Source organism: Lonchura striata, chromosome 1A, assembly GCF_050655825.1.
Source record: "Lonchura striata isolate lonStrDom1 chromosome 1A, ASM5065582v1, whole genome shotgun sequence".
Taxonomy (NCBI): Eukaryota; Metazoa; Chordata; class Aves; order Passeriformes; family Estrildidae; genus Lonchura; species Lonchura striata.
The window spans coordinates 69,312,737-69,336,904 of NC_140741.1; the positions used below are offsets into that span (position 1 = coordinate 69,312,737).

Here is a 24,168-nt window from a genome sequence, read left to right on the forward strand (position 1 = left end):
TTCTCCCTCTCTCCACAGCCTGCCCACATTAATGTGCACCCACATTCACAGAAAATGTGGGATTAAGATTTATTCAGATGAGCTTTGTGCTGCTCTGATTTCTCCTGGGAACTGCAGAGGTCCTTTGCAAGTTCCAGGTAATGCTGTCAGCATCTGTCCCACCCAGTGGGATGGAGCACAAGGATGCTCAGCAGGATGCTCATCCCACATCCTGGCTGGCCCATCTGGCACGGGAGCTCCCCAGGCAAGGGGCACATGAGGCTGGATGGTGGCATCCAAGCCACTGAGCCTCTGTCCCTTCATTCCCTTCCCTCTCACAGCACACGCGCACAGAGCATCCTCTGCCATCCCAGGGCAACTTTATTTCCTTCCACTGCTGTGGCCCGAGGGAGATCAGCTGAGTTCTACAAAGGGAAAAATTAAGAAAAAATATCTCAGCTGTTCCCCTGCTGTGTGGGAGCACAGAAACAGCTGCAAGTGGCTGTAGCTCCTATCTTCTGGGAGACAACTTTTTGGGAAATGATGAACATTACCCAGAACTTCGAAAGCTGTCCTGGGACAGTGAGGGGAAGGACAGTGCTGAGAACTTCAAGATTTTCTTTTATAATCTGATTATCTCCAGTATTTCTCTAGCCAACCCACACTGCCTTGAGAGGGACACTTGTCTGTGGGTCAGGGTATTCTCTAAGACCCTAACTCCAGGCAGTGGGAAAATGGCTACTTTCACATTTTTGACCAAACCCCACCATTTTTAAATGCTCCTTGCACAATCACCTGGAGTTCTCTGAAGCCTCTAAGTTCTCCATCAAACTGAGAAGTGAAATGTTGCTTCCACCCTGTTTCTTCCCTTGTAACCTCAACATGAAGGGCTGGACAGAGAAGGGAAAATGCATAAGCAAACATTAGTTTGCTCTTAAATAAATTCCAACTGAGAAACAAAAGAGAGGACTGCAGCTTTTCCACCTTCCCCTGCCCCACCAGCTCTGCTGGAAGGGACCTCTCTCACCCAAACACCCAAGCTCTGCTGTGTTGTGCCTCCCCAGTGCTTCCCATATCAATAAGAGGAGAACTGTGGGGTGCCACAGAACCTGTGTTCCTCTTTTTGCCATTTTTCATGTTCCTCCACTCCTCTGGTGCAGTTAATGTGCAGCTGATCCATCCTGGAGCTCTGATCCCTGCAGAAATCCAGGGGCAGCAGAGTGGGCAAAGGGGCTTTGAGAGAAGGGATGAGAGAGGAATGAGAGATGTAAGTGGCTCTGGGGTCTCCCACAGCACAGCCCCCTCCCAGGGAAAAGTGGGGCTCCATGAGGGCTCCTTGCTGTAGGTCTGTCCTGTGAGTTTGGAGAAGCACCTGCAGTATATGCTGGGGTGTCAGCAGCCTCAGAGTAGGCAGGAGCAGCCCTGCTGTGGCACATTTTCCATTCCTGGGTGTTTGGCAGCTGCCTTCAACCACAGAAACCAGCAGCTTCTGCTTTCTCAATTCTTATTGCAAAGCCCTTTGCAGCATTGCACAATGTGGCCTCACATCTGGCAGTATTGCTGTATCAAGGACAAATATATAAATGAGGATTTGATGAGGATTTCCTTTCCTTTCCTCTTCCTCTTCCCCCTTTGCTTTCAACTTGGCTTTTTTGCTTTGGCAAACTTGCTTGCCTGTCTGTCTATTGGGCATAATGGTATGGAATCACAGATTCATTAAGGTTGGAAAAGACCTCCAAGATCAAGTCCAGCCTTTGATTCAGCACCAGCCATGCCCACCAAACCATATCACAAAGTGACACATCTGCTCCTTTTCCAGTTCCACATATTCAGCAGTACCTTCCCTTGGCACCAAAACACACAGCAAGAGTGAGGAGGTGAAGGAATATTTTTATTCAAGGAAATTATCTTCTAGACTGTGTTCCTTAAATATCCAGTCTGTCAAATGCAGTCATGCACTGGCAGGATCACCAGAAGTAGTGTGGGATGCAGAGGAAGCTGGAGGCAACTATTCCTAGAAACTAAATGTCTCAAGGACAAGACTTCAAGCAAATGTCAATGAAAGTAAAGAAATGAGTAAAGAACCCTACCTGACTTGTTCTTTGTGAAAAATTTGTACAAATACTGTTATTGTCACAAACATGATCTATTTTTGTGTCTGCTGAGGGCAGACAGGGAGATCTGGCTCATCCCTTTACCTGTGTCCAGTTCCAATCCTAAATTTCCTCTTCCCACTAACCAGAAACAGAGGTGATATTTTCTTGCCAGTTTTTGGATGGATCTCCTGTGCTGTGCCTCTGACGTGTTCCTTTATACAGAGGAAGTTTTGACCAGGTTCTTCAGTGGCAAATATCTGTCCATAGCTCATGGCCCTGCTTTGCTTGAGCTGTTTGTCACCTGCAATACAATTTTTGTGAGCTATGTCCTCCCTTTCAGATTTGGGGAAAATTCATAATGGTGCTGTAAAAGCCACAGAAAATCAATATAAAGGGATTTATTTTTTGTACAAATATTAAGCAATACTTCCTGTTGTAGCCTCCTGTCTCCTCACCTTTCTAAAGTAATGACAGGTAGCTTTATTTTAACTCCCAACCTCCTTACTGGTTTAGCCACTCTGTCATTATTAAAAATGTGGATATTTCAGGTGATTGTCAGTAAATTTTGTTGGGAATCAGCTTGTACTCAGGAGCTCATGTGTCTCTTTTTGCAAGTACAGAGCAAATATTGCAGGAAAGGCAGAAATCAGGTTAGGGAAAAAAACCATGAAAATCAACAAGTTTAGCCAGGAATGTGCTGTGTTGTAGCAGTGAGTTGGTTATAGACAAGTTGTCTGTAAATCATAGTCTGTTTCTGGTGGGTATATCATTCCCGGGAAAACAAAAAGTAGCAAAATTTGATTTTCCTCCAAACTGGTCCAAAAGCAAAAGCCATCAAAAATTTCCATAAGCATACTCCTTTCTGCAAGAAATATATAAAATTCCATGTCTGCAGTATCCTCATTTTTGTTGTTGTTTTTGTTTGTTTGTTTTTAATCCTGCATTAATTATAAGACCAGGGATCTTCCCTCCTCCCCTTCATTCAGTTTGTTTCTAAAAACCCTTTCTCAATTCAGCGATGCACAATAATTGCAGGCCCAATCTACTCTCAGGGCCACCTTTGAGACCCAGAGTGTGGAAGATCAGGACTGACCTTCTGTTTTTGACAAACAGTATGGAGACTGGAATATGATTCCAAGCAGAGACATTAGAGTTAAGTGTTTGAGAAGCCTTTTTTATCTTGAGGTGGAATTAAAATTTGTTGATGCATCCAGCGCCTTTTAATACAATCAAAAAGCTTAGAGACAGACAAAGTGAGGCTTTTATTTCAACTGGAAAGTGGTTTCTGCCCAAAGAAATTGTGAGAAAATGTTTCTGTAAGAGGACAAAGAGGTTTTCCAGGCAGAAAGTACAAAAGCTGTTTACATGGGCTTCAGCATTTGATCACAAAGCCTAGGGCAGAGCTGGAGAGAGCTTGTGACAAAACATTCTTCCTTGAGGAAAACCAGCAAGAGGGAGTGAACTTCAAGAAGAGATCAGGCAAGACCAGTTTGACTGGCTTTAAAGCCCTCCAAAATGCCACCCCTCTTTGTAAAAATGCCACTCCTCTTTGTGAAAAGTCATTCTACCATAAAGAGAACCCTTTCCAAAGACACTTTGCAGTGCTGGCTTTGCCACTAACCCTGTAACTCTTAACAACAACTAAAAAATAAATGAGATGAGAAGTGAATCCTCTCAAAATAATAATAAAAAAAACTTTCTCAAATATAATCTTGAGAAATAGTAGTTCTTTCTATACACCTATTTGTATGTTAAAAAAAGAAAAGAGAGAAATCAAATGAGTCCAGGAAATTCCCCACTGACTTGCTATTGATTTTGTGCAGAAAGAGCTCAGATCCTGCAGCAATGGAAGCTCATGACACATCTGGAAGCTTCTTCTGCAGCTGAAAACTCCAAACCAAGAGCAGCCTCTGGCTCCCACATGCTTTTGGGCTGTGTGACTTGCACTGTTTATGGAGAAATGTGCTTGCCTTTGACCCACACCTTGAATTAAAGACAAGAGGAATATTCTGCTCAGAGAGCTGTGATCTAGGTGAGGGATGGATGGCAGTGTAGCTCAGCAGCTGTTTTCTGACCTGGAGATGAAGCTGGTGCCTTTGCTGATGGGGTAGGATGGGATTTTCTTTTTTAGCTTCTTTCAAGATTTATATGCCCAGAATTAAACACTGGTTGGGATCCCACTAAAGCAGCTGTAGCCCTGAGCCAGGGCAGTTCTCACATATGGGTTTATCAAGGTGAACCATGCAAACAGTGCCAGTCTGGGTGGATTGGAGACATCCCCCGCTCCACCACTTAGAAGGCAGAGGTTACATCTGACACCCAGAATGGCTGATTCTGTGCATCCCCAACCCTGGGGCCTGGATTAGGAAGGCTAATTTGGCTTTTGTCACCTGTCCTGTGCTCCCTGGGGGTAATTCCAAGTTTGTATGAATAATGCATAGACTATTCTAAATTATTGGGAGCTCAGAGTGGTGATGATCACTCTAAAAACATGGAATTCTAAGTGACCTTCCCAGTGGCACCTTCCTGCCACTTCGAGGAAGGGGACACTTGAAGCTTGTGTCTGTGCCAGGCTTTGGCCAGAATGAGCCAAAAGTCCCTTCTGCTCAGGAGCAGTAATTCTGATCGTTCTCAGATGAGGATGTGGACACTTTGAGGGCAGCCACTAGCCTCCAGGCATTCGTGTGAAAGGGCAGTGAGGTTCTTTGCTGGGATTTAGGAGGGCCTGGGAGCGGAAGCTGGAAGTGTGGGTGTGTGTGATGTCCCCCATGGCTTGTCCGGGCTGAAGAAAACCATCTGTCAGATCAAGTGCTCCCTGCTGGCCTGGTGGGCACTGAAAGATTCAGCAGACAGGACGTATGTGAACACCCATCCTCCATCCTTCCTCTGCATCCTGCTATCAATGGCTTTTTCAGGATCCCACAGACTGGAGTCCCTGGAGACTCAGTGGGTTTTGTTCTTTGTCAGGGACCGAAGAGTCACAGTCTGTGTTAGAGAAGCACAAAGGCAGATTTTCTGCCAACAAGAAAATTCTGTGGTTTGTCTACAAGCTGCAGAGGCACATCAGAAACATGTAACAATCAAAGCTGAAAGTCCAAACAGAGCCATAGTCCTGCTATCATCTGTCTCCTTCCCTCTGACATGGACCTGGGACATGAATCAGGAGGGTTTTAGTGACCCTTTGATTAAGTTTCTTGGCTGGTCATTCATCCACCACTTACCACAGCCTTGGGCTTCCTTTTCAACTTCTTCCCCAAGCAGAGCCCTTCCAGCCTGTGTCTCTCTGTGGGGGCAAAGGGCTCTGCTCCCCAGCTCTCTGCCCTTGTGCCAGACCTCTGCCCAAATTTTCAATGAGCTGTGGCTGTGCTGCAGGAGAGGGATGGAGGTGACGAGTGCCTGCTGGATAGATTCCCAAATAACTCTCATATGAGAAGGGTGCTGCAGAATTTAAACCAGTTGTGGTGGTGGGAAGCCAGAGGTGACTTTACTAGAGGAGGTGGGGCACAACAGAAAAGGGGAGAGGTAAAGGGCCAAGACCTGGGATGAGGGTTATGCACCCCACTGCTAAAACCATGGCTGGCTCTCAGCCACATCACCATTTCTTTGCAGGGTGATACAGCTGCATGCTCTGCTGGGCCAAGGGAAAACAAAAAGATCAGCTTTAATTATTACAGCCCAAATTACATGATGGAATGAGCTGATCATGTAGCTCGTCTCTATGTCATAGCTGGCATGTGGAGCAAATACATTTGTTTCCAAGGATTATAGGCTAGAAATGTAGCTATTATAAATCCTCTTATCTATTTCACGAGGTACGTAAGAAAACCTCTTCTTTTTATCTTGGAAGTGCTGAAATATGTATGAAATGTTACTTGCCCTGCACACCCATAAATATGGCTCTTGCCTATCACGGTGCTTTCACTCAAGACATTATTTCATCCCCCTGGCATGGCATTAACCACACCACCCCTTCCTTATCAGCCCACTCCTGACAGGGAGGAGCATTCGTGCACTGCTTATCCTGTTGTTCCCTGATCCATTTGGGTTGGGCACATGATCTCTGATTTGGGCTGAGTGTGTGACCCTCCCTGCAAGGAGAGGCACAGGGTTTAGTGCTTGCAGCCTCCAGAGTCTTTGATACTCTGGAAAAGTTTACCTGGATCCAAGCCAAGCTAAACCTGTGCCTAATGGAGAGGTGACCACTTTCCTTCCTCTCAGAAGGGTCCTTGGGAGATGGCATGGAGAAGATATTCACAGCACTTACTGGCAGGGAGTCTGTCACTCCTCATGGCTTCTCTCCTAGCTTCCCTTTACCGCCTGAGGTGGCTGCTTTTCTGGTAGATACAGAAATTAATTTATTCTTAAAAATTAAAAAGCAGAAAAATTACTCTCTCCCCTTGGATCCACCCAGCAGCTCCTGACTAAGGAATCCTACATTGCCCCAACAAACCTGGCCTTGAACACTTGCAGGGATGGGGCAGCTTCTCTGAGCATCCTGTTCCAGAGCCTCACCACAGTCAAGATACTTAAGTCTGATTGAATGTTGAAGGAGGAAGTGGTGGCCCCATGTAGCAGGGAGTTACACTTGTTTGGATGCTTCAATGCTGCATCCTGCAACTACAAGAAATGCCTTCCTCACCAAAAATTTTGGTCTGCTACAATACTCAAGACTTACCTCAAATCCCCACTGCATTGTAATCTGTACCTTAAAGGATATCTGGCTTCTGTGTCCCCAAAATCTGCCTGAAATTTTCACTTCCTGAAAGAAAGAAAATGGTTTTAGAGAAAGAGTATCACCTGTAAAATGAGAACAGAGCACTTATAGCATACTCCACTCATCCATAAACTCAAACCCAAACTAAACACCTGTGAGGCATCTTGGCAACATTTTGAGAGTCACTGCCTTCAATATCTGATGAGTACTGTTGTTTTTAAATTTTCCCCAAACATGAGGAATTTCCTATTTAGAATTTTCCATCCAGAATTTTCCCACGGGGAAGATTCAGTTTGCAGCAAGTTAATGGTGCTGCCATCATGGTGGTGTGGCAGCCTTCAGACAGCTGCTGAGGGATGAATGATGAGAGGGCATGAAATGGTGCAGGACATAAAAAACCTTTGCCTGCAGATTGTGTGGCTCCGTCTTGGCCTATACCATTGTGCTGGGCACCATCAGCTTTACTCTTACAGGGACTTTCACTGTGGCCAAAAAATGGTGCACCAGGTGGAACTTGGTGTGCTCCAGAGCAGTGGAAAGCCAGGGAGAGGGCAGAAGCTGGTGAAGCCTTCACCCAGCACATCCCAGTGGCATTGCCAGCTCTTCCTCTCTGTCCTCGCTGCTGTCATCTCCTCCCCTCCATCCCCACAATTCCCGCTTTGTTTCTCTCCCCTCTCCGTTCTGCCTCACTAAGCTGATTTTTCTAAATCAATACAGAACTTAATTCTCATTCATGGTCTCCTTTCCCCACCACAAGATTTTAAAGAAGCTTCTGAGTGGAAGAGAACATTTGCTCCTTGCCCCCCACATGGTTGCTTTGTATAGTTTCTGTCAAAACAATGCTGAATAGCAGCAAACTCTTCACTGACCCGTCACTCGAGAGGCTCTTGTTGTCAGCAGGTTCTCCATGACCGCCTCATCCATCCTCCCGCTCCACGTGGTGGCTGGGGTGTGTGACAGATTTGCAATCCACACTGCATTTTTAATAAGCCTCTCCTCCCTCTTTGGACGTCAAAGGCACTGTTCTGAAAGTCAATCTCAGCCTCTGACCTCTCTGAGCTTCCCTCTTATATTTAATCTGGAAATACTACTCTGAAGGACGAATATGATCTGCCTGCTTTATGCTCCGGCAGCGCCTCCCTGCCTTGCTAGTGGCTCTGTGGCATTTTGCCACTGCCAGCACAGAGCCCTCTGGGCTGCCTCACCCACACACAAGCCCATGTCCCCAGGTGCCACAACAACACATCTTGTAAAAACCTCCAGGACTCAGCCACTTCCCTGGGCAATCAGTTCCACTGCTTGACAGCTATCATTGTAAAGAAACTTTTCCTGACATCCAACATAAACCTCCCCTGGTGCAACTCAAGGCCATTTCCTCTTGTCCTATCACTTGTTAGCTGGGAGAAGAGACCAACATCTACCTGCTACACCCTCCTGTCAGGGAGTTGTAGAGAGGAAGATGCTCCTTCCTCAGCCTCCTTTCATCCAGGCTAATCCAGTTCCCCCAGATGTTCTTCATCAGATTTGTGCTCCAGACCCTTCCCCAGCTCTGTTGCCCTTTTCTGGAGTCATTCCACTCCCTCAGTGTCTTCTTTCTCATGAGGTGCTCAAAACTGAACCCAGGATTCGAGGCCTCACCAGTGCAGAATACAGAGGGACAATCCTTGCCCTGGTCCTGCTGGATGCACTATTGCTGGTACAGCAGATGGCAGGGCTCATCTGGTCTACCTCAAGACATCTGAGATGGTAAATCAGAAGTTTAGCTGTGAACAGATTTTTCCTCTGAATGCTGAAGACTTTCACTTATCAATGGGCAAAATCACACAAAAAAAATTCAGCCTTTGCTTTGTTCTGTATTTGGCATCAATGTATTTTTCAAAGGAATGGAGTTAGTATTTTAATGAGGAAAAGTTTGATAATTCCAGTGAAACTTTCTCTTTTGAAATGGACAAATAAGCTTAATGACTTCAGCTGGAGTATGAGATAGGTAACACTGGGTTCAAGTGTCAAGATTAAATCTTAGATTTAGAGGTGGCTCCAGCCAGCCTTTTCAGTCAAATGGTGCGTAATTCTCTGATGATTTCTGAGTTTCACCTCCTCCATATGTACTCCTGGCATTATGGGGATGTGATGCCCGACACAGGCTGTTGGAGCCTTGCTTTCATGCTAGACATGAGTCACAAATCTGTTTGATGAAAGGTATTTTTTATGTAATTCATGTTTCTGTCTGGTATTAGTACTATTCAAAATTCTGTCTCGTTTTGACAAACAGTTTAATGGTTTGCATTTTCCCTCCTTTTCTTTTTCTGTTCTGCTTTCTCTTGTAAAATGCAATAAAAAAGGAAGAAGAAGATGATGAAGAAGAAAAGTCACCACAGAAGCAGCTGGATTTGCCAGTCTTGGAGTATGAGCCCTTATCAGGTATGAGTGATGTCCAGAGCTTGCATCCATTCTGTGGAGCAAACTAAAACCAGTTTTTTCTAGATGGGCTTGAACTGGGATGATAATGTGCTGACATTCAGATCATGGCAATGAAAGGAGAGATATCTGTGATAACAGGCCTGGAACTTGTTGTGTGTCTATTACAGCTTTTCCATTGCCTTGGGATCTGTTTCCATTTGTGAGCACATTTGGTGGTTCCCTGGGTCAGGCATTTGCAGCTAATGCAACTGAAACTGGCTTTCACCCCCTCCCTTGCAAATGATAGTGGCTATGGGTACATGCAGTATTTGATCTCTCCCTCATCTGTACACTGCACAAACAGGTTCTTACAGCATGAATAAAGAGGAATTTGTCCATTTCCCCCTATAAAGAACTTCATTCCCTTTTTGCTAACAAGAAACGATGGGCCATGAAACCTCTGTAAAGTTTTGGATATGAATCACAGCCAGGCTAAAGGTTGTTAACTCCAGTTTAGTAGATCTTGCTGTTAAAATCACTGGCCCTTCCTAAAACATCTGTTAAAAAGATATCCAGCAGTCTTTTTTTCTGCCACTTGGACTTTGTTTTAGTGGGAAATTCCTACTTGTAATACCTTTACCTGCCCAGATTTATTTGGGGAGCCTTGTGCACCTCCTGCTTCCAGATGTGTTGGGGGAAGTGGACAACAGGTATTTCTTATATAGAGAAGCCTTCAGGCCTGCTAAGAGAACATCCATCATCAGTGCTACTGTCACTTCTCAGGCCCAGCTGCTGTATCTGCTTTGTAGACTCAAAACCTGTAGGGATTACATCTTTCTCTTGTGGCTTTCTAGAGAGGGCAAAGCAAAGGAGAGGCCAGCACAGCTTTCAGCTGTGCAGAGTTTCCCCCTACCTTTCCTTCCCTGCCTGGTTTGCTGTGTGCACAGCAATAAAACAAAACATTCTCTGCAAATCTCTGGCTACAGATTGAAGGGGGGCTTGTGTTTAATATGGGCCCACCCAGACAGCAAGTGAGGCATCAGAGCTGCAAAAAGGAAAAAGACTCTGGAAAGAGTTGTCTGGTCATCTATTTATGATGCTTAAAATTTTCTGGGTGAGTGAATTAATTGCTTCGTAATATCCAGTGCTGGGACCTGAATTCTCTGTTTATTTATGATAATACAAGCCCTGATGCAAATGGTTGTCACCAGCTGCAATTTAGCTGCTGAGATTTAGGATGCTGGGACTGGGGAGGGGAAAACACAGCAACAACTGAGCAGCTGCTGGCCAGGGCAGTGCATCAGGATAGACATGCTGAGGGGTGGCATTCGAGCTGATAGTGGATGTGGAAGAAATGTAGAAAAAAAAGGAAAAAAACCTTAAACCCAAGCTCTGCCATCTTCCCCACTGACGTCAGCTCTGAACCAGCCTGGCATGGACACTTAGAGCTCACCTGCAGCGTCTGTGGCACGTCCTGAGGGCAGCACTGCAAGGATGCAGCAGTGAAATGGAACATTCCTACCGATGTAGCTTTTACCCTCCATCAGTTGCAATCAGTCACAAGGTTGCTTTTATTTCTTGTGGCAGAGGAATGAAAGTGAACCTCCTGGCTGTGGCATTTACCATCCAGCAAGCAAATTAGTGAGCAGAGATGCTCTGAGAAGCACACAGCTCTGGAACTGCTGTTTCAGAGTCAAGTGGAGATCAATATTGAGCCCTCTGAACCACGATTTATCTAAACTCCACCAAAGAGAGAACATCAGCAAGGCTTATGTAATTTTCCAAGCAGATGAATAACAAATATTTTCCATGTAAAGTCTGAAAAGCTCAGACATAATTTCATTATTGTTTTTTAATATTACTCAGAGGAATGTGTCTTTTTTAAAAATAAAACCCCACATATTTTCCTGACTTAAAAACAGAATGGTGCCAAGAGAAAGGCAAGTTTGTGAAGAAAATACTCTTGAAAAAACACAAACAACAAAATTATTGTTTTTAATAAATCATAAAATAATATAATAAACTGACAGAATGGTTTGGATTGGAAGGAACCTTAAAGACCATCCAGCCCAACTCTCCTGCCATGGACAGGGACACCTCTCACCTAGATCAGATTGCTCAAAGTCCCATCCAACCTGGCCTCGAACACTTCCAAGGATGAATATCTGAAAAAGACTCAGTTCATGACCAGCAAGATGCCAAGAGGAACTGGGAGGAGAGACAAAAGTTCTGGGAACCACATTGATATCCAACTGCTGTCTGCAGATGACCCTGCAGCACAGAACAGCCTTTCCCAAGCAGACCTCTGTGAGGCTGGGCATGGAAGCTGGCAGGAGCTGTGTTGGGTGGCAGTGAAGCTAAAGGGGCAAACTCTGACCACAGACAGCACCCATGTGTTGCTGAGGACCTTCCTGGTGAGCTTGCAGGTTCCAGCAGGATGCAAAGAGTGGAAGAAGGAGCAGCACCCTTGGCAGAGCCAGGAGGAGGAGGTGAGGGTGTTTGGCTGCCTGGGGAGTGAAGAAGCAGGGGACAAATTCCTCATCTTAGCATCTGCTAACCTTGCTGCAGGAAGGCAGCTCCACCTTCACTCTCTGGGCTAGAGCAGGCTGTCACACTGCTCCTCCTTCTTCTCTTTGGTGACAGGTCCCTCCGTAGCTCTGGGCCATTACCTGAACATCTGTGGCACAGGGATCCCTGCCAAGGGCTTCAGTGTGAGCCCTGTGCAGTGCAAAGAGCAAGTCTGGTCAGCTTCTCAGCACTGCTTTGCAGCTGCAGCCTCACCAGCCCCATCATCCATCGCCTCTCCCAGCACAGACACCACGAGCAGTGCTGGCACGGGCTGTGAGCTCCACAGGGACACAGCATCCAGGGAAAGGTCAGCTCCACAGCCCAGCCAGAAACCACCCATCCCTCCTCCACAAACCTTGAAAGCAAAGCCAAAGCAGGAAACCAAGGGAAACGAAGAAAAAACAACCTTCTGGCTCCTTGCTAAAGAAAACCCTCAGGGTGGCTCTTCTCCTCTTGCTGCTGTGCTGTGGTTGCAGCTGCACCACGAGCCAACTGGCCATGATCCAAGCAAAGCAGAAAGCACATTTCTGAGCAGGAATCAGGGCCTTTGCAGGTAACTGGCAAGTGGATGTAGCTGCAGTAATTTAATATATTAAGGACTCTGCCTGGATGTGCTGCTCATCTGCTCCTGCAGCAGGGAAGATGATTAAATCTTCTAGGGATAAAGAATATGGAAATTCCAGCTCTGGACAGTGAGCTGCCCAGTGAGACAAGGGTGTGTGTTCATTCCTGCAGCCTTTCAGGTCAGCCTGTACTGTTGGTGACACTAAAGCAAACATCTGCACTGTTGCAAAATTACTTTTTTTTTTTAAATGCCTTTCTTAATCTAGGGCAGACTTCCTTCAATTCTGGAAGGATTAAGCCACAGGTATTTTTAACCAGTGCTGAAGCAACTGCAAAACAGTTTTCCAGGTTCAGCAGGTCTCTCCTCTTCTTGTGGGTCTCTGCTACTCACAGGGCTTCTCCAGAAAGCCACAACTTCCTTCTACAGCTGCCAGAGAATGAAATATTTCATGATCTGGAACTTTATCCTTTTTTAAGACAGCAGCTACCATAATAAATGCCTCAACTTGCCCAAGATCTTTCTACCCTTGGCAAAAAAAAAACTGCTTGAGCAAAAGTGGAGCTGCAGGTTAAAAAATGGCAAATGAAGCAACTCCTAAGAAAATATTTTGCAGAAGCAACCCATTGGTGCAAAGTGGAGTTCAACCTCTGATTTGGGTTTTGCAAACCAGCAAATACCTCATGATCCAGATTAACCTCCCTCAAGCACACTGTAGTTTTCTTTGTGTGAGTGACTGGTGGTCAAGACAGTCATGACCTTGCAGGAAGAGTGTGAATCTGTGGGTAGGAAGATCTGGATTGTTTCCATCCCTGTTACACAGCACCTATTGTAGGGTTTATGTGTATTCCCCTCTGCTATGCCATGTATAAATGGGAATCTGAAAATCCCAGGCAGTGCTGGAAATAAAAGAGAAGAAAGGGTCCAAGGCATGTGGGTGTTTTATTACATGGAGCTTCGTCAATGCAGCTTCCCCTCCATTGACAAAAATTCTTTTCTTGCTCAAAGCATCAGCAGCTCTCCCAAATTATAGTCTGTTTGTTTACATTGAGACAAAAATAAGAACTTCCAAAAAATCCCTTCCTGCAGCCCAGGATGCAAATATACAGCACACACCTTGAATGTAATTTAAAATAACAACCCATGGCACCTGCGACTTGAGCCAAAATATAAATACCACATAACATAACTAGCCCTGACCTGTCTTTCCTGAGAGCAGGAGCCTTTGTCACAGCCCATCTGAAGGGGGGCAGAGAGGGGGAGGGTTCCCCGGCAGCTGCCCCAGATGCCAAGGAGCTGGGGATGTTCCCTTTGTTGCTGATATGGAGAAGGTGAGGGCCTGAAGCACCAGCCAGCTCAGGAACAATCTGCTTTGGGTATTGCTTTCCAAAAAGCAGATGGTTTGCAGTTTCCCTTTTGGTGTGGTTGATAGGCAAGCACAGGATGGGGCATTTATCTGTGTTTCTTGAAATGGCCAAGTGGAGTTGGGAATCTGGAGGGATTTCTGGTATTTCCTACTTTCAATCAGAATAAATATACTTAAGGATGACCTTTATCTTGATATCTTATCCCTACCTCTTCTAATCCTGATGTGAAAAACAAAGCAAAGAGATTCCTGGAAATGTGACGTTGAAGAAAAAAAAAAAGGTGCTGGTCCTCCTCTTTTTCCATCTCTGGAAAGGGAATGTGGTCATTAAGGGGTTTGGCAGTTCAGCCTGGTTATTATTTTATTCCATATAAATCCAGAGCTCTTTCATTGTGCTCAGTGAAACTTTCCTCACCTTCTGCTTTTTCTAAATAGAAAATATAAATCACTTATATTTAAACTACTTTTGGACCACCCTAGCCATTAAAAACTTCTTACTGGAGGAATTAATGTTCTCAGTTAAAATATCAGTATCCTTGAAACAGAGTCAGCAAAACTTCTGACCAATTAAAGCTTTTGATTTTAATAACAAAAGTTGTTTCCCGAAGCAAATTCCAGGAGAACAATCTGTTGTCAGCATTTCTTTTAGGGAGCACTGAACCTCTGGCAGACCTGCTAGGTAGAAATCCTCTCCTGGAAGCTTCTGCAAGGAGTTTTCCTCCAGACTTTTGTATCCTCCAGATTCTTTCCCTCCAGAATTAGGTCTTCCTCTGTGCTCAGTGAGAGATCAGCCACTTTGGCACAACAGACTTGGTCCAGGTTTTTATTTCTCACTTGGGATTCTCCAGCAGCTCCAAGTTAACAGTTCTTAGAAAATTACTTTAGAAGAAAAAAGTAGTAAGTTTTTATATTAAAAAATATTGCATTCCATGCTGTATTTCAGGAAAGTCTGTGTGCAAGGATCCAGATGAGCTGCCTTCATATCTGCTTGTGTCAGGAGGGACATTCCCTCTCCTGTCCTCCTGGAGAGTAAGACTTGGGGCATATTCTATGTGTGTCCTGAAAGGCCCCTAGCAGGCAGGCCTTTCAGTGAAGAAATGGTTCCTAATATCCAACCTAAACCTCTTATTTCTTCTTCTTATAGTCTCCTTTCTTTTGACTCAAGGCAATGTACAGAGAAGGTAAATGAAGGCTCATATAATGTTGAAATTCTTTAAATTCTTCAGCCTTGAGACCCATTTTATGGGAGAGTTTGGAACATACAGAATTTGTATGGGGCTAGTTAGGGCAGGAGAGATATAAAAAGACCAAGGTGTTTAAACTATTAGCCCATCTAGAAGGGAAATATAATTTCATAGCTGAAGGGATATGCTTATCTGCTCTTGAAGTCACTGGTTTCAGACTTATTTGGAGGTTAGATACTCTGGTCTAGCTGGACTTCAGGTCAGACCCAGTTTAGTGATCCTCATGTTGTTCCTATCCATTTGCATGTCACACTCCCTGCAGCTAAACTCTTCCTGATGGATCAGTTTTGTATCTAGGTTGGATCTGTCCCTAATTCTCTCTTAAAATCCCAAGCAGTCTCTCAAACTCAGTGCACACAAAGCAGAAAACACCTTAGGGTGCTGCTGGAAAGCAAATTTCAGTTACAAGGAGCTGTTTGCACACAGTTCAAATATTTGGCAGCTCCTCTTACCCAAATCAGTAGAAAAAACCCCTCACCATTATCTTCCAATCTTTGAGTGTTGTTCTGCACGTTTAATGGCACTGTGTTTACAGCACTGGTTTTATTTGTGAAAGGGGAGCTGCAAACAAAGGACCAGCTCTTGTCTCCAGGAGTGGGGGAGGCTGGATTTCCTGTGGGGAGGAAGCTGGGCAGGTGGTGAAAATTTTGTGGAAAGATTTGTTTTGCCAGCTGTGGTGTGGTGGGATACATCCCAAGCACCCCACACCTATGGCTCCTGCTGCTTGTCATGCAGCAAGAATAAAATCTCAGGCCTCTTGGGGTTTGTTCACACTGGAAAGTGCATCCTTAGAGCCAAAAAGGTCAGCAGAGTATTTCCTGCCTCCAGCCTGAAGAAAGTGGCATGTCAGTGAGCAGCAGCACATCTCCAAGGCCCAAGAAGAGACAGGGAAAGACACGGAGGAGTTGCACAAAGCCAAGTATTGCTGGAAACTACAAAGAGCTGGAGATTGTGTAATATCTGTGATGCAAGGGCTGATTAGAGCAGAGACAAATTAATTTCTATTCTTTCTGCTACAGACAGTACAAAAGCACCCACACCCCTCAGCACCAAGCCATGCCCCGAGCATAAAACCAGCTAGTTACCCAAGAAGGGATGAAAGCTCCTGGTGCTCTGGGGTCAGAGCAGGCAGGACACCAACAAGCAGGGCTGCTCCTCACAGCACAGGCTGAACAGCACTGCAAAAAATTCACTTCTCCCCCACCCCCAACCTCCTGTCTTATTTCAGTGTGGAGAGTGGGATAGTACAGAATTGGTGCCAAGAGGTACCTGAAGATCCTCCAACAGCACTGAAGGAGTACATAAAGAAGCAGATGAATTTAGGTGCTTGGTTTTCCAGCTCATGCAATGAAAAATTGTGGTTTTCTTCCTGCAGAAAGGGCTCTCCTCCCTAATGGCTGGAACTGCATGAAGCATCCCCAGGCCATGCCTGGAGCAGGGTAAATGGTGTGCTCTGTAAAATATGGTCAGGTTTCTGTATCAGATTGGCTAAATATGCTTCTGAGGTAGCAGGGTCTTCTCCATGCTAGACTTTGCTGATGTGTTTAAAATAGCTCCTTGCTCCTACGCTTCAGCAAATGCAGATTCCTGCTCTCTCTGAGGCCCCTCAGATCCGTCTGCTCCGGCTGGCAGAGCCCAACTGCAAGAAGCAACAAGCTGCAGGACCATCTGCCTTCAGAACAGCAGTGCCAGGCAAAGCACAGCCCAGCACAAAGGAGCAAGAGCAGGGCCATCCTCCCAGGGGGTCTGTGCCCACCACATCCCAGCAGGGCCACTCAGTGTCCCCAGAGCACACCTCTATCTGCTTCCTCTGGGAAAAACCATCTCTGTGCATGAGCTTGAGGAGGGACAAGTCACCTTCCCTGTGCATCTCTTCAGTCAGCACTGGTGCAGGGGTAGATTTGGGAACCACTGCAGGGAATATCAGGATGAATGAATGAATGACATTTTTGTTTTCAGCATGAGAAGCACGTGCTATGGCACATCAAATAGATCATGGCTCTGATTTCTGTTTCTATAAGAACATTCCAGGTGACTGCAAGGAAAGAACCATGGATGTGAGTATAGTCCAAGGATTAGAAAAACATCCTGGGGACTTGGGTTCAGGTTTTGTTCTGCCACAGTCCCTCTGCATGAACCAAGAGGAATCACCATCCCTGGAATTATTTAAAAGATGTGAATGTGGCACTTGGGGACATGGTTTAATGGTGGACTTTACCTTGCTGGCTTAATGGTTGGAGCTGATAATCTTAAGGGTCTTTTCCAACCTAAAGAACTCCATGATTCTGTGACCATTGTCCAATTTGTGTATCACTGACCCAATGTTAATGGAAAGCAATGCCACTTTCCATGCTAACAATGGTCTGGAGGAGGAAAGATGTGTGAGACTGCAAAGGGCTGAGCTTTTGCACAAAAACAGGGGAACAGCCATTGCAAGGAAGCTGAGAGTGTACAATACATCCGGCCCTGGTGGCAATTTATTCCATGATTTCTTACATTTCCACTTGGCTTCCTCTCCTGCCCCAACCCAGCTGCCAACCCTCTCACTGAATATCTGATTTCCCAGCTGGTAATCCTCACCCCATCCACATTCCTGCTGAATGTGGGCTAGACAGTCTAATTGTGTATAATCCTAGAGCTGTATCAACACCCCACGCTAAACCCTGCAGCTCTGTGCACCCCAGGGATTCACTTGCACACGGATCTGCTGAGCATTCTAAGCACGCCTCATTAAGGAGAATGCTGGGGATTAAAAGGTGAGGGTGAGGTGAACACAAAGGCACATCCTCCCCAGTGTGGGACAGACAGCGCTGCCTCGGACTGATTTTTGCTTATGACGTGACAAATGTCGAAGGGAGTCACGATGTCACCTCTGAGCACCTCGTGTTGTCCTTGCTCTGCTACTGCTCTTGGCATCTCCCACTCTCCTCCTTGCACAACCTCCCTGTGACCCAGCCATGGGTACCTGTGCACATCTGAGAGGGGCACAACTTTGCATGCTCTGCCTGTCTCACAGAGGAATCCATTGTATTCTGCATGTACAAAGCAGTGTTGCCTTCTCATTTCTGCTGCAAGACCTAGAAATCTCTTAGAATTGCAACTTCTTTTCCCTTTTGTCTCCCTTCCCTTGCTAAAGAGAGAGTCAGCCTCAGTAGGATCCCTCCCAAGTGCATTGGGAGGCCCAAGCTGAAGAGCTGACCTCTGAAATGACACCCTGGCCTCTGCTGAACTTGATAAGATGCTGTGGGAGACTCTGGGAAAGGCTGTTGCACAGTGAAGACCTGGCTGGTGTTTTTGCTTAACACAGGCTATTCTCTATCAGTCTCAAGGGTTTGTCAGTGTGCAAGCTTCAAGTTTTGGAAAGTGTGAAAATGAGCTGGATGAAATCAGGAAGGGAACTTATCTCGTTGCAGTAAAGACAGGGGCCAGATGCCGAGAGGTTACTGGGAAAAGAGATGACAAGTTTTTTATGACAAGTGTTTATCTTGCTCACAAACATTCTTTGTCAGGAGAGGATGGGTGGGGAAGAACAACATCTTTGTGTTTTGAAGCCTTAGAAATAGCGACACATTCTTGCTATGGCAAACACCCTTGCAAGTTCCAACAGCCACATGCCCCAAGGAAGTACTGGAGCAAGTGGGAGAGTTCTTTGGCAGATCATTTTCGGATGTCACACGGCTGCCAGTGCTTGAAGCATGTAAAGGCTAAAGGGGAGCTTCAGGGGGAAAGGGCAGAGAGGGGACAACCTTGCCTTGGGACTGGGGTCTTTGGGGTTCGACAGGGAAGGTGTTGCAGTCAGGTGATAGATTTTAGGGACTTGTTCACAGCAGGAAAGACTGGGATGTGGCTCCTCTTACACAGAGGACATCCTGAAGGAGATTTATGAAGCCGAGAAAAGTGGGCAATAAGGGAACTCTTGGCAGAGCTGATCTGCAGGTCAGTGTGAAAGGACAGGCAGGGCATATGTGTGGAGCCAGCTCCTCACACTGACATGCACAGCTACCGAAACACCGCTGGTAAGGCCAGGTTTCATTGTTTCTCCTTCCCCTCACTGACTTATTTTTGCCCTTTCCTTTTTTCTTTACTATACCCAAAGTAAACAGACTGCTGCCTGACACAGCAAGTCAGGCTGGCTTTAAGAGCAATCCATGTTTTCAGAGCTCCACCAGATGAAGTGTGAAGGACTTCCAGCCCCTCTCCCAGGCTGGCTCCCGGAGGGGTCAGCAGCTGGTGCATGGAGCAATGTGTTTCCTGCCCTGCAGCAGCAAACCAGAGGTGGATGGAGGAAACAGATGTGGAAAATACACCCCCCCTCCTCACTCCCCCACAGCCTGTCTCTCAGAAGCTGCAAAAAGCAGATTTGGGCTTTTTCTCGGTGTGCTGGTAAGGACTGCTTACTTTTGCTAATGGAAAAGAGCTGCTGGTTCTGGCAGTGGGGTTATCATGTTGCCATGCAAACACACAAAGCAGGAGGGAAACATTTTGCTTTTGCCTCTCACTATTTTTCTTACCATTAGTCAGGTAAAAACTTCACAGGGCACCTTGGTGGGTTTCTCAGATGCAGCCAATAACAGCAGTCTTCTCTTTGAACCACTGACTGCAGTGGATGTGATGACTCTGGTAATCTCCCAGCTCTGAAACACTCATTGGGTTCCCTCTGAAAAGATAATTTGACAGGACTAAAGTTATTTGCATGGAAAATTCCTTAAAGATGGGGACTGGCATCTGTACTGCTCTGAGCAGAGGCTTGCTGTTGCCCACTAAATATTATTTTGTACATTATAACTGACGCACATGCAAATTGTTTCATTCTAATTGGAATACCTAGCTGAGAAAATCCATTATGGAAATTCCTGCAATTACTAGATATACACTTTATTTAGTCTTGGATTGCACTGAATCCTGAAAAGAAGTCTGATAAGGGTTTGGAAGAGGGTTTAAATACATCAAAATATTCCATAGAGAATAAACCTATGAGGGATATGGTGACTCTCTTGGTTAAATATATAAACATGGTCCCAAAATACCCTGCAGCTCTCCTTTTGATGATATCTCAAAGAAATCCCTATTAATTGATGCCATCTCCCCAGACACCTGGGAACTCAGAAGGCTTCCAGTGCATCAGCCTTCCTCTTTTCTTTGGAAGAGAATGGACATGGCCATGGACAAGAGAAGTTTTATAAGCCAAGCACAGAGCCAACAGAGCTGGGACTGCTGCCTGGGACTCAGCCATCAATCAAATAAATTATCACTAAATGAAGAAAGCACTGCTGTTGCTGTCAAAACCAGAAGAATTTTTATCTTCAGTTTCACAGGAAACTGGATGGGCCCCTTAATCTTCCTTACTTAGGGAGGGGCAGGAGTGGGAAAATACAACTTTTGCTAAGGAAGAAAAAACAATGCAGATAATGTGTAGTGTTTTTGTCAGGCTTTTAATTGCTGTTGCCAAGGAAATATATACGCTTGGGTCAGGGATAGTGTAATGACAAAATGCAAACAGCTTGATTCATGTTTGTAGAGACACACAGCCAAATTCATCCCTGGTGCAACTGGGCTGAAATGCAGAGATGGATTTGGCTTGTTATCTAGCTAGCAGTTCTGTGTTAACATGTTCTCCCAAGCTATTTTACAAACAACACCTAATTTATTAAAAGGGTAAGTATAGGAAATGTTTTTTGCATGATTTACTGCTACTTGCCTGCCAGTTGTTCAAACAAGTCTCCACCAGTCTGTTTCTCTTTGTATTTTTATTTGCTAAAAGAAATGCTCTGGCTTTGGGATTTACAATCTACCTCAGCAAGCTTTTAAATCAACAGCAGTAATTCTTTCACCCTTGATTATCACTTATTCCTATGTCTTTTGTTTACAAGACAACATTTCTAAAATAATCAGCAATTATTAAATTCCCATTTGCAATATCACACTGACTGCACAATACTTTTACTACCACCATGCTGCATAAATTATCACCGTAGGTCACGGATACAGCTTTAAAGCAAGGAATTAGAATTAAAATACTTTTAAAGGTCTCTTGTTCTTAAAGTGTTTCCTCAGTTCCATCTCACTCATATCCTCATCCTGCATAATGAAGTTCAATGGGAGCTTTGCCTCAGTGTGGGATTGTGTGCAGCAATCTGGGCAGTGATCATGGAATAAACTCCAGGTGCTTGGATCTCACAGGACCCTCTTTGACTCAGCAGAGTTCTGAGCATGACCCAGTCCTTGTTGGTGATGTCAGTGCCACAGCGATGCTCCCCTGCTGGGTGCCAGCACTCAGTGCCTCTTCCTTTGTTACACAAAGGGGAAAATGGGAGCACCTTAGTTGCAAACACAAGGAGTTTGGGAATGCTCGGCTTTCAGATCAGGGCAGGCTCATGCCCAGCTACATTAAAGAGCTCAGATCTCTCTGTACCTCCCTGGGTGTACACACAGCATTTCCTCTTCCGGCAGAGTTTGCAATAGATTTTTCCAGAAAAACAATGTGACATTGGTTCCTCCTGAATTTCTGGCAGAACTGGAAAGAAAAGAGGGGCTTCTCTGTTTTCAGAGGAAATACATTCTCCAAGAGACCTCTGATGTAAATCTCATGAAGAAAATGAAAATGTTCCAAGTTATTAATAGTTATTCTAATCCAACATATTTTGATTTTGGGGCTTTACAAAAAGCCCCAAAGATGCCTATAGAGGGAACCTCCAGTTAGCAGTTACCAGACTGGATTCTTGCAACTCAGTGATGCTGAGTATTGACATGAAAACTGTCAGGGTGGCTAAAAATTGTTCTAAAATATCAAAGAGGAAGCAAACTGAGGAAGAAGGTAGGGAGGGGCACAAACAGATATTTGATAAGGAGAGCTTTTAGCTGTGGAATGAACTTGCAGTGAAGTTAGGGGAGAGCTTGGATGCTATCTTTAGGAGCCAGGAAGCAGGAAAGATTAATCCTAATATTCCAAAAGACCTTGCTACCCCAGCAGAAAATGACACATACTGTGGAAACTTTACATTCTTCACTCTAATTGTCACCAAAAATGTCCACAATGTTCTTATGAAAGTTGCAACTGGAAGCAAAATTTAAAAAAAAACCATAAAATTAATCAACATATTAAAAAATTAACTGCAGATGCTAAGAAGTTTATCTGCCCCATATTTTATGTTACAGATACCTCTGTAGTTAAGAACCTGATGGAAAATCCTGAAAGATGGGTGCAATTCCCTGCCAGCACACTGCAGAATTGCAGCACAGTTGATATTTTACATAACTTAAAGAACTGGAATTTCATAGGAACCTAGAATCACAGAAAACAGGTTGGGAAAGACCTCAAGGATCATGTCATCCAGCTTCTCTTGGCAAAAGCATGGTCTAGATGGCCCAGGACCCTGTCTAGTGAAATCTTATAAGTGTCTAATGTTGAGGAATCCACCACTTCCCTGAGATGTTTTCAGTGGCTGATTTTTTTCCTTATGAAGTTTTCCTCTTGTGTCCAACTGGAATAACTCATCTTTTCTATGAGACTCCTGTCTTCTTTGTAGCCATCCTTTGAATACTGAATGGTGATAGGGTGTCTTCCCTAACCCTTTTTTTCTCAAGGCTGAACAAACCCAGCTCTCAGCCTTTCCTCATACAACAGGCTTCCCAGTCCTTGGATCATCTCTGTGGCCCCTCTCTGCACCCTCTCTAGCCTGTCCACACCTCTTTTTGATGTGAGGACCAAAACAGAACACAGAATTCCTGACAAGTGCTGAGTGGGATGATGACTTTATCCTCTCTGCCCTTGTTGATGCAGCTCAGCATCCTCTTCTTGCTTTGCAGCAGCAGCACAGAGTTTGCTCATCCTGAGCTTGCTGTCCCCCAAGACCCCCAGGTCCCTTCCCACAGAAGAAGGCTGGTCCCAGCCTTTGCTGCACTCCTGGATTGAGTTTTCCCAGGTTCAAGACCCTACACTTGTCCTTGCTGAAGTTCACAAAGTTCTTGATAGCACATCCTTTCAGCCTATGCAGCTCTTCCTGCAGGGTGGTTCTCCCTTCCAAAGTGTCCAATTCCCACTCAGTTTGGGGTCAATTTATCAGGGTACACTTGATCCAGGTCAGGGATTTGTTGCTAATCTGTCCTTCACAAATATCTGCTGTTATTTTTTGCCTCTATGACCCTAATGCTGTATATTTTTAACCTACTGTTTACTGTTATCTGTTGCACATGAATGCTGGAAAAGCTCAGGTTTAAATAATTTGGAATGCCCTGGGGAGATCTTATTTTACTGGCTTTGTTTTCAGTTTCATGTAGATGTTACATTTTGTAGTAATGTAAAACCACATTTAAAAAAAAAAAAAAAAAACTCCAAGATCAAATTAGGCTGCTCCTGGGCAAACTTAACAAAGTTTGTCTATTTCCTGTCAGACACACAGACTGTTCTGCTCAGGAATTTGTGCCTTTCAGTCCACATTTAATTCCATTTGCTGCCTGATTTCTATTTATAATGCACAAAGCAATATTATTTGCCAGTAACACTTCAAACGATACCAGCAATATGCTGCAATGTGAGCAGCATGGGAAAGAGGAGAAGCCTTCCCCAAGTAAGTTACTCTAAATTTCTGTCTTGTTTGAACATTCAGAGAACCACAGGAATGAACTATAGGTGTTCAAGGTTCACATTGAAGCCTGACAGTTCTTTTAATAAAGGTTCTGTTAATCATGTGGTGGCCAGAGCGGGAGGTCCCTTCAGAAGGTGCCTTGTTTTCCTCAGGTTTTCTCGTTCTTATGATCTGTGATTTTTTTTATTTTGTGTACACATTCAAACCAAACTATAGCAAGCACAGACCTAAATCACAGGCAGAAACCAAATTACTGAACCTTATGCTCCTTTTTCCTCCCTCCATCCCACTGACATCTCCATCTGTCACTGACATCTCTACCTCTGTACATGTCTTCCCCAGATCTTTCCAGAGCCACTCATTTTCTTCTCACAGTTTCCCTTTCCTTTTGGAGTATTTCAGTCTACCTGTTTTTGTGTTTCCTTTCACTGTTTGAGCATCCAAACCTTTGCTGGGTGTCTCACTGGGTTACACAGATAAAAGCAAAGCTCTTGAGCCCTCAAGATGATGACTGAATGTCTGTGTCTTCAGGTGATCTCACCTCAGGCAGATCCTTCAAACACGTTGGTCCTTTCCCCATGGGGAGCTCCACCTCAGGTGTGGTGGTCAGTGGTCCAAGATGAACAAAAAGTGGAACAGTTGCACATCTGATGT

At 45.0% G+C, this 24,168-nt stretch overlaps 1 protein-coding gene and 1 long non-coding RNA gene across 2 annotated transcripts in view; one reads left to right on the top strand and one right to left on the bottom strand.

Moving 5' to 3' along the window:
- The window catches only part of FAM107B (family with sequence similarity 107 member B), a 118,273-nt gene that overhangs the window by 20,472 nt on the left and 73,633 nt on the right, over positions 1-24,168 (top strand). The window contains exon 2 of the mRNA XM_021531014.4: positions 9,132-9,210. Coding sequence (XP_021386689.4) covers positions 9,132-9,210 — 79 coding nt within the window. The remainder of the gene's footprint in view (positions 1-9,131; positions 9,211-24,168) is intronic.
- Positions 1,850-14,766, bottom strand: LOC146763521 (uncharacterized). Its single transcript, XR_014952148.1, has 2 exons — positions 7,659-14,766; positions 1,850-6,834 (listed from the first exon to the last, which is right to left on the bottom strand). It is a non-coding gene; the product is annotated as an uncharacterized LOC146763521 (long non-coding RNA).